The 10,797-nt window shown below is 38.6% G+C and overlaps 1 protein-coding gene and 1 pseudogene across 1 annotated transcript; one reads left to right on the top strand and one right to left on the bottom strand.

The window, feature by feature from the left end:
• Window positions 1–3,725: 3,725 nt before the first annotated feature.
• LOC122291032 lies at window positions 3,726–4,575 on the bottom strand (annotated as a pseudogene).
• Window positions 4,576–6,847: 2,272 nt separating this feature from the next.
• LOC122291031 lies at window positions 6,848–9,190 on the top strand. The gene is made up of 2 exons (XM_043098681.1): window positions 6,848–8,222; window positions 8,304–9,190. Exons 1-2 carry the CDS (start codon window positions 6,848–6,850, stop codon window positions 9,188–9,190), a joined length of 2,262 nt encoding a protein of 753 aa, XP_042954615.1.
• The last annotated feature ends 1,607 nt before the right edge of the window (window positions 9,191–10,797 follow it).

The raw sequence follows: 10,797 nt of genomic DNA, 5'->3' as shown, positions 1-10,797 counted from the left end.
AAATTTCATTTTACGTTGGAGCATCTATTCGTTTTGCATCTGTGTTAGAGCTTTTCTTCATGGTTCTTCCACACATGGGCGAAATGGGCTAGATTAGGTTTAATTCGAAATCTTTTAAAGGATTTGAATAGAGATGTGCAAATCGATCTGCTTTGCGTTTAAGTTTGGGCTTTTCTTCGTGCCTTGGTTCTTCCACAAATTGGAGAAAAGGGTTGTATCGGGGTTTTGTCTGCAAATCGATCTGCTTTACATTTGAGTTTGAGCTTTTAAATTCATGGGTTCTTCCATAGAATCTTGCATCCAAGAAAAGAAAGAAAAGGCAAAAAGTTTAGAATTTTCTTCCATCCTAATCAAACTCACAAAGCAAAAAGTAAAAAACAAAAAACAAAAGAAAGTTCTGAGAAGAATTGATCAAGTCTGAAACTTGACGCTCTAAGTACTCTAAGTTATCACTACAAACAATTAAAAAGCACAATATCCTGTGCCCTCGAATGAAAGAAAAATTATGTAGAAAAATAAAAGCAAAATTCTTCCAACTTGTTTGATTCGATCACCATGCACCTAAATGCAACATTCTCAAAACAAAGTTCTAATCCACACCATTGCTGTCGTAAAAAAAAATATATATATAAATAAATAAAACTGTAAAAAAGTTTCAGTAAAAAAAAAACAAAAAAAAAAAAAAGCTAAAACATACCAATCAAGGACCATGACCAATGATTTTATGTTTGAAACAAATATAGAGTACTAACTATTAAACTTCTCTCTCTTTGTACACAGATTTTTATTAAGGGATGTTTCCAAAAAAATGTCACTTCAAAACAATATAACGAACACTTTTTATGAAAAAAATATATACAACTGTTGAAAGTTTGTAATAAACAAACAGATGTAGCCAATATAAATCAAATAAAACAAACAAAAGTAAACCTTAGTAATAAAAAAATCAAAATGATAAAAACAAAAATAATGAATGTCTTCCTTTTCTCGTTATTTTTGGATATATATTAAATTATGTATTTATAATTGAATATAATTTTCGGAATGCATGTTATTTCCGTTACTCATGTTTTCTGTTATTTCGAATGTTCGTGTTTCAGTTACTAGGTAGCACTTGTCTTTTATTTGGGCACCATGTAGGTGGCTTTCTCACCCGAAGAGAAGGGTGATATCTACAAGAGTCTGTGCAAGGTGAGACTATGAGTTGTTATCCGTGACTGGGAGAGAAGGGTTCCAGCAACCACGATAATAAATAGCCATCTGGATCCTGCCTATCTCCTTGTTGAAACATATGCAGCTCTACAAGCAACGAGATTTTCCAATGATCTGGGATTTCTCTTTTACCCTTTGCGTTTCGTACGCTTGAATGCTTATCTTTTTATCTTTTCGTTTTCATTATCTAATACCTTTTAATTCAAGACTTATCCTTCTTTCTTCACTACTTCTATTCTAAATAGAAGTCTATTTGCACACCTCAATCTCATATTAGGGGCTTATAAATAGCATTCACGTCCTCTGCTTTTGGACCTCACCTCTTCTTCTCTCCTCTGCACCCAGCCCCACCCCACAACCTCTTCCAACCTTCTTTGGAATCCGAAACAGAAATAAAAGGTTCTCTCTCTCTCTTTCCTTCGTCCTAGATCATGATCCTCAGGTACACTTCAATTCTTTTATCTTTGTTCCTCGATCTGTGCCTTGACACTACCCGTTTTCAGAAATTAGTACCAGATCTGGTCTATTTTATGTTTTCTGCGCAAGGTTCTTTCTTGGTAAAATGTCATTTATTTTTTGTTCTGTTAGGCACCGTTCGTTTGCCCAGAAAAGAAAAGATGAAAGGATCCGGATTCCGGATTGTATTTTTTTTTTTTTATAAAGTATTTGGTGAATGTTTTTAAAATGGTTAAGAAATTGAAAAAATGTGTGGAAAGAAAACTGCACGTCTCGACAAGAACGTAGACGAAGGTCTCAAAAGAAAATAGAAGAAGCTAGTGCAGTCCGAATGGATTTTTTTGTTTCTTTTTTTATTTTAAAAACCAAAACTTATTGGGTTTCGCCTGGATTTTTATATATATGTATATCTTTCTTGCATTTTCTCGGGATCCGAACAGCTAGAAAGTTTTCTTTTTTTAAAAAAAAAAAAATGGTTTCAGTGCATCTAATATTTATTTACCTCTGTAGCAATTTTTAAATATTTTCTTGGACTGAGCTTTTAGAAACTTCTTGGGACCGAAAATAATTGAGTTTTTAAGTTTCGTCTTGAGTAACTACGCAATGGTTTAAATGCACATTCTAATGGTGGAAGAGAGTATGAATGCAAAGAAATATTTAGTACATTTCGTTTACGCTAGTTTTGTCTTTTATGGTAATTCTAGTGATTCTTGCACATATTTATTTGGGTTTAAAAATTATGGAGTAAACTACAGATTAAAGAAGAGATTTAGGGAAAGGGGTGTGGGTATCGTGATGGAATATGTGCAATATATATGTTTAAATAAGGTAATGCTTCAAAAGACGACTCTTAAAGATTGCGATCGTGCTTACTAGTTTGTCTCGTCAATTTATTTATCTGGCTACTTTTATTATATTGGAAATTGTCTCATGCCTGATGCTAATATTTTGCATGCCTTTGAAATTATGGTCATAGTTGTTAGCCTTCATGTATGAGATGTCAGATAGTTCCTACAATGGTATGTGGCCTGTGTTTAATCTAAATATAGTATTGGTGCCTATTATGCCTCAGCTCATAGATCTTGATTGGTTTGAGTTCTACGTCAAGTCTCATAAGTGCTGATAATATCTCAATTGAACAATTAGAGGCTCTTAAATTATAACGGCAATCATGAATGTTAATCGTTCACTCATAGGAGTTTTGGCTGCTTAATTTATGATATATTGTTTTATTGTTTAGTATGTAAAAATGATTTAAACACGATTTTTTTAGGCCGAGAGGGAAGCTTGATTTTCTGGTGTATTTTTTATTGGACTGTTATGAATTACTAATTCATGTTGAAAACATCTATTTGCATGCCCTTTTTTTACAGCCCCAACACACAACTGAAGTGAGTCTCACACAATGGTAAGAAAATGATAGGTGTTTTAAGTTTTTTATTACGATAATGGGTCCCACAATAATTGGCATAAAGCTTGTAAGCAACAAATAATTAGTGAAGCATCTTGAATGACAGCATCAACGATTACATGTTTGAGGAGAGTGTCTGCTACTTCTTAGAGCCAATTGGTTTAAACCTTTGATTTTGGAGGACCAAGCAGACTCTTATGATGATGCTGAAGATTATTATCCATAGGAAGAGGAAGAAGACAATCTAGATGAAGTTTTACTTCAATAGTTTAGCAAGTCTTGTATTGGGAATCGAAAGTGGGGTGATCATGGTTATGTCAAGTCAGGACGCCTAGAAGCGAAGCTAGTCTATCAACCAAATTTTCAGGACTCTGGTGCAGGTTCATCCCAAGAACCTTAGGAGTGTGTGAAAAGTGCAACCGGCCAAGGGGCAAAATGGGCACTCAAACACGAAGCAGCTGATAAATATGCTAAAGAAAGCGGTAGCAACATTCGGTGAGTTTGGGCCGGACTTAAGGCCATTTCTGTAAGTACCTAAGTTGGGTCTCAAACTTGATTGTAGAACCCACTGCCATAACAACTACATAAACTTAAGTACCTAAGTACCTATGTTTAAGGCCCAACTTAGGCACTTGCAAGGAAGGACTCACGTTCGACCCAACCTTAGCAGATGTTGCTGGTGCTTTCTTGCAGTAGGTTTATCAGCAATTTCATATTTGAGTTCCCTTTTTGCCCGTCGTCCAGTTGCACTATTTGCAGCCTCCAAAGGTTCTCAGGATGAACCAGCACCAGTGTCATGGAAATTTGGTTGATAGACTAGCATTGCTTTTTGGTGTCCTGACCTGACATAACCATTATCTCTCCCCCACCTTTGATTCCCGATGATTTGCTGAACTGCTAAAGTAAACTTCATCTAGGTCGTCTTCTTCATCTTCATATGGATAATAATCTTCAGCATCATCATAAATGTCTTCCTGGTCGTCCAAAATCAAAAGTTTAAACCAATTGGCTCTAAGAAGTAGGCAAACACTCTCTTCAAACATGTAATCGTTGATGTTGTCATTTAATATGCTTCACTAATTATTTGTTACTTACAAGCCTTATGCCAATTATTGTGGGACCTGTTATAGTAATAAAAATTTAAAACACCAATCATTTCTTTTTTCTAATCATTGTGGGAGACGCACTTGAGTTGTGTGTTGGGGCTGTAAAAAAAGGGCATGCAAATAGATGCTTTCTACATGAACTAGTAATTCATAATAGTCCAATAGAAAATATACAAGAAAATTAAGCTTTGGTCCCCTCGCCCAAAAAAATCATATTTAAATTATTTTTACCTACTCAAAAATTTTCAAGGGTGAAATGGCCAATTAAAAGCATGAGGTTCTCCAAATGGGAAACTTAGATTCATTTTCAAGGTCTCGTCCTATAAACTCAAATGGATGTTTACACTGTGGGCATGTTGGTTTGCCACAATAAGTGGCCCATCAAAGGATGCATATTCAACATAAGAACAACGTAAAGAGTAAAATGGAATCCCAATGTTTAATGGAAGAGGAACGATTATGCTTGCCTTATATTTTATTCTTGTCACAAGCCATAAACCAAGTAAAAAATTCCCATAATAACATACATAAAAATGCCAATCAATGGTCCTTGAAATCCATTCCCATTTTTATTCTCCAAACTCGAGATATCCAATTAGTTACGCCTAAAGACTAAATTTGAAAAATGTCAGACTAACATATAACCCTCATATTATTCTGCAACTAAGGAGAAATGATCATAGAGTACACAGTTTGTGCCAACACAAAAAGAAACTTGCAAGACACCAATCCATAGTCTTTCATCCTTTATCCAAAACTGAGAAGATAATGAAAGACCTTTAAGATTGCACACTCATTGAATATAAGACCTTTAAGATTATGTCACTTGTCGTAATTTTCATTGAGCTTAATGGTTGAAGTTGCAAATTGCAAAAACTTGGTTGTTTAGGGTGCACAATGTCGACAATTCAGTTGTTTTGGTGTGAAATTAGCCACCTCACCAAATTATTTTGAAAAGTGGGTGCTTAACACCCAAGTTTTCCAATTTTGGAATTTTAACAACGAAAACCACTAAAATTTAATTTTTTATCCTCATAAAAATAAAAAATAAAACAGAAGAAATGGTTGCTGGGTGGCTTTGAAGGGAGGTAGGGGATCCTCTCCATGTAGGTCTCCTATCCTTTGTGATGGTTGGTTCCTCCCACCCTCTCGAGGGAGGGTGACGCCCCAACCTATTTCTGCTAGGCCTTTTCAAATATAGCCTCTCTTTTTTTTTGCCAAAAGGAGGGCGGCACCTCCGGCACTTTATTAAAAAACAGCCTCACTTATGGCGGAGGAATACCTTTTACACCTGAAAATCAAAGCAACAACACAACCAAACAAAAAACCCAAAAAACCAAATAAACAAACATTACAATCTAACATGCCACAATCCCGCTGGTTCTTCTTTATTTACAACAAGAAAACTATTGGAATTAATAGAGTCAAGAAAAATGAGTCTAAGCTGGATGCAACATTCTTAAAACCATGGGACAAGGCTGAATGTTAGTTTAGTTCAAAATGGAGTTTAGTTCAAAATGGAGGTGGGGTTTGCTTAATGGGACCAACATGTGGTGTACTCAACAACAATATGAAATTTAGAACCAAAATAGACAAGAAACCTAGTTATGAGCGTGGACAGTAAATCAAATGAAATTTTTAGAACTAAGTTTGTGAAGTGACTTTAAACAAGCACCTAGGCTGTAGGTCCTCTTTGCACCAAGGTGTTTCAAATGGGAGTTGCGTTTATAAAAACATCACATGCAAGTTCAGTCTAGGATAGAGCATATAGAGAATATCTGTAATTTCAACACCAACAAACACTTTCTGAATAACATCACAGATTTCATATCAACATCAACATTTAGTATCCGAAGCTGGAGTCTGTATCCCTTAAGTACCCACCGTGCCCAGAGTCAACAATGAGTCAAAACAAGATTACAAAAATCAGCTCAAGTTATTTTCTAAAGGTGGAGTGTAGACTTGTAAGAGTGAGATGGCTCTTTGAATTTTCCCTTCTAAAACCTTGTAGACCCTCTTGAAGAATTCTGATTAGCCATGTGGGAGATGAAATTACTTGGCCAAAATTAGTGCTAAGGTGCCCAATTTCGTGGGCCTAAACCGAATGGGCCTCAATTTAGGGTTTTATGAGGGTTTGGGTTTCTATCAAGCCCAAATCTAATTTCTCTTTATCCAAGTGTCTAATACTATTCATCATGTGTGGCTAAGATATTTCCATATGTCCAATTAAAACTTCTCTAACTTAGTTTGGATATTCCACACTGTGATTTTGAAACTATTGCACTTGATTCGCTTATCGATGTCATTATTCACTCCAAAAAAGTGCATGATAAACTTGGTATTAAAAAATCCTAAATATTTATATGCAGCTAGAATGAAAATCCTTTACTAAAATTCTGCCCCAAGTGCCCCTAAAAATAAATTCACAGTTTCGAATAAGTGTTTCGTCCAAAAATAAGAAAATGAGTTATTGTATCATAAAATCTTAAATAATCCACCGAGTCTAATGGTACTAAACATAGCACATTCTAACACTTCTAACTATCTCCAATAATTAGAAATAATTCGGATAAAAAAGTAGTCTCACTGGTTGAGAGTCTTTCTCTGAAATAGAGTACGTTCTCCTTTTGGCTGGTCTCTGCTAGCTCGAAAGAGAGTTTCAATGGAAGAAGAATTATCAAGGCAGTGGGAAAAGCTAAGTCTGACAGAAAGGGAAAAGGAGGGGGTGTCTCTAGCTCCCCATAACATGCCAACAGGGCGTGAACAAGCCCTTTCATGTCTTATGGTAATAATAATGGCCGAGAAGATTATTAACAAGGAGGCTTTCAAGAGCACTATGGCTAAAATCTGGAGATGCACGAGCTGGATTCAGTTCTCGGAGGTGGGTCCAAACAAGTTTCTTGTCGAGTTCGACAGTGATCAGGATTTGAAAAGGGTGATAGAAGGAAGACCGTGGGCTTTCGATCGGTGGCTTCTGTGTTTACAAACATATGATGGTTCCAAATCCATTAACGAGATAGTTTTCAACAAAGAGGAGTTCTGGCTGCAGGTCTATGATGTGCCTCTTAGTTGTATGACACAAGAAACAGGATTACTACTCGGTAGTTACGTGGGAAAGGTGCTAAAAGTCCATGCAGACGACAGAGGCATTAGCTGGGGGAAGTATTTACGTATAAGGGTTGAGGTTGATATTACAAAAGCCCTATTAAGGGGTACTTTTCTCAATGTGGAGGGAAAGAAGTGTTGGGTGCCATTCAAATATGAGAGGCTGCCGTCTATATGCTTCAAGTGTGGTACCATCAAGCATAACCATCTAGCTTGTTTGAGTGCCACCAGCAGGGGAGGAAGCCAACAGTATGGAGCCTGGCTGAGGGCGCCGGCCACCAAAGATAGTGACTTGCAATTGAAAAAGTATGGGGAAGCTGCGGACCCAGAAGGTCAAGTGCATGATCAGTCATGGAGAAGAGAAACAGAGGGTAGGGAAGACCTCCAGGGTGGTAGTCCAGCTATCACGGATGGGTGTCAGGAGAGAAACTTAGCTTCAGACAGGCTGGACTGCAAGATAGTAGACAGAAGTGACATTCAGGGAGCAGAGAGGTTGACTAGGCAAGGAAACTTCCCTAGACAAGTTGGTACACAAAAGCTGGCGGGAAAAGGAGTCCCTCCACTAAACCCTCCAAATGTACCCCATGAAAAACTAGAAAGGGGGCTCGATGAGCAGACAAGGCCTACAGGAATAGCACACACTCCACTGACAGCTAAAGAGGCAGTACAACATGGGATAACTGGTACGGAGATCTCAACTGACTTAGTTACACAGATTCATTCCATTGAGAGTTTCCTGTCTGACCAACTAAAAGCACTGAATCAACCAAAGAAGGATCCTACATGGAGAAGACGAGAAAGAAATCTGAAAACTGAGAACTTTTCACCAGGATTGGGAGGAAGCCCATCAGGGGTATCATACAGCAAAAAGAGAGCCAAAAGTCCAATTTTAAAGAGAAGTAAAAGAATTGCAGCATCCTCTACAAACCATGGTAAGAACAAAAAAAATAAAGATTGAGAATGAGGGGCCTGAAAGCAATGAACACACAAACATGGTGGAGGCTGGTTTACAGCCCCACCAAGATCACTGAGATTCATCAGTTGGAACTCACGTGGGCTTGGGAACCCACTGGGAGTTCGAGTACTTCGAGACTTGACTCGAAGGGAAGATCCCACAATCCTGTTTCTACAAGAGACAAGATTGAGTGTCACTAGAATGGAGAAAATTAAGTATATCTTAGGCTTTCCAAACTGTTTAGCAGTGAGTAATGACAGAGGAGGGGGAGGTATTGCTCTCTTATGGAAAAACAGTATTGATCTTAAGATTACCCAATATTCAAAGTCTCATATACATGCTGAAATTAAATTGCAAGGGGAAGGGGAAGCTGTCTGGTACTTGACTGGAGTGTATGGTCACCCAGAAGCTGCAAGAAGACATGATACATGGTCATTGATAAAGTCCCTAATGGTACCAGCAGGTTGTGCTTGGCTTGTAATGGGGGATTTTAATGAAATTTTGCATATGGGGGAGAAGAGGGGAGGAAGAAGCAGACCTGAGTGGCAGATGGAGGATTTTAGTGACATGCTGGTTGAGTGCAGGTTATTGGATCTGGGGTTCTGTGGACCTCAATTCACATGGTGGAATGGGAGACAGGAAGAACACAGTGTGTCAGAAAGGCTAGATAGATTTTGTGCTAATCAAGAGTGGAGCTCCAAATTTGCTATGTGGCATGTTGTTCATCTGCCAATTGCCTACTCGGACCACCTTGCTGTTATATTGAAACCCCAAGTCGATCCCAATCTGAGTAGTAGAGGGCCTGGATTCAGGTTTGAGGCCATGTGGACTGAGACAGAAGGTTGCAAGCAGGTGGTGTCTTCTACTTGGAACCTAGAGGGAGGGGACAAGGACATCTCTTCACTTATGAAGAAGATAAAGGGCTGTGGGGAGAGGCTCCAGTAGTGGAATAAGAGCAGCTTTGGTCACGTGAAGAGACATATTGCTAAGGCCCGAGACAAGATGAACCTGTTGTACCAAACTGATCCAAGATGCCTAAGAACAGAAGAGCACAAGCAAGCAAAGGCTGAGTTGCAAACTTGGTTGGAAAGAGATGAAATCATGTGGAGGCAGAGATCGAAGGCATTATGGTTAAAGGAGGGGGACAAGAACACAAGGTTTTTTCATAGAAAAGCTTCTCAAAGACAGAAAAGAAATTATATTAAAGGGGTAAGAGATAGCAATAATACCTGGCAGGAGGGAGAAGAAAGGGATCAAATCATAATGGATTACTTTCAAACCATTTTCACCTCTTCAGGCCATCAAGAACAAGTGGGATTCCTAGATAATCTGCAGGCTTGTGTAACTGAAGGAATGAATGAGGTTCTGATGCAGCAGTATGCAGCAGAAGAAGTGTTTCAGGCTTTAAACCAGATGGAACCATCCAAAGCCCCTGGACCTGATGGCATGCCCCCTTTATTTTACCAAAAGTACTGGACTGTGGTAGGAAAGGATGTCACTGAGGCTGTGCTGAAAGTACTAAATGAAGGGGTCTTCCCAGCTGAACTTAACCACACACACATTGCTTTAATTCCTAAGAAGGATAAACCAGAAACAGTAGCAGAATACAGACCAATCAGTCTGTGCAATGTTGCCTACAAGCTTATATCCAAAGTCCTCTCCAATAGGCTAAAACAAGTCCTGCCTCAGGTTATATCCTTGTCTCAATCAGCCTTTGTACCCGGGAGACTAATTACAGAGAATGTGCTAGTTGCTTATGAATTGGTCCATTACTTAAGACAGAAGAGGAAAGGGAAGAAAGGGTATATGTCACTCAAATTGGATATGAGCAAAGCGTACGATAGGGTGAAGTGGGGATTCCTAGATAATATAATGGGCAAGATGGGGTTCAATGAAAGGTGGAGAAAGCTTGTAATGTGCTGTGTGCAGACTGTTACATACTCTATTATTGTGAATGGTAGTCCAAAGGGCCCTATCAAGCCCTCGAGAGGTCTGAGGCAAGGGGATCCTCTCTCCCCTTATCTCTTTCTTCTGTGCATTGAAGGGTTGATAGCTATGCTAAGACAAGCAGAGGAGAACAAGGGGGTGGAAGGAGTAAAAATCTGTAGAGGCAGCCCAAGGATCAACAACCTCCTCTTTGCAGATGATAGTTTATTTTTTTGCAGGGCCACTTTGCAAACTAATGCGCATATCCACCAACTTTTAAAGGAGTATGAACTGGCATCGGGTCAGAAAGTCAATAAAGAGAAGACAGCAATGGTTTTCAGCACCAATGTTAACCCCCAACTGCAGCAGGAAATTATGGCATCTTAGGGGATACAGCAGGCTCAGAAGTATGAAAAGTACCTTGGCCTCCCATCAGTGGTAGGAAGATCAAAGAAAAGGGCCTTTGCAAATATCAAGAGCAGGGTTTGGAAGAAGCTTCAAGGATGGAAGGAGAGGCTACTCTCACAAGGGGGGAAGGAAGTACTAATTAAAGCAGTAGCACTATCAATCCCTTCATACTCTATGAGTTGCTTCAAGTTACCTGAAAGTTTGTGTAAAGAGCTAGA

Source organism: Carya illinoinensis, chromosome 13 (assembly GCF_018687715.1).
Source record: "Carya illinoinensis cultivar Pawnee chromosome 13, C.illinoinensisPawnee_v1, whole genome shotgun sequence".
Lineage (NCBI taxonomy): Eukaryota > Viridiplantae > Streptophyta > Magnoliopsida > Fagales > Juglandaceae > Carya > Carya illinoinensis.
Note: the sequence above shows the minus strand (reverse complement) of the source record. Positions and strands in the feature narration are given on the sequence as shown.

Coding starts and splice junctions, on each gene's coding strand:
- LOC122291031 (XM_043098681.1), top strand. CDS start 6,848: ATGGAAGAAGAATTATCAAGGCAGTGGGAAAAGCTAAGTCTGACAGAA. Junction 8,223..8,303: donor AGCATCCTCTACAAACCATG/GTAAGAACAAAA, acceptor GCTGGTTTACAG/CCCCACCAAGATCACTGAGA.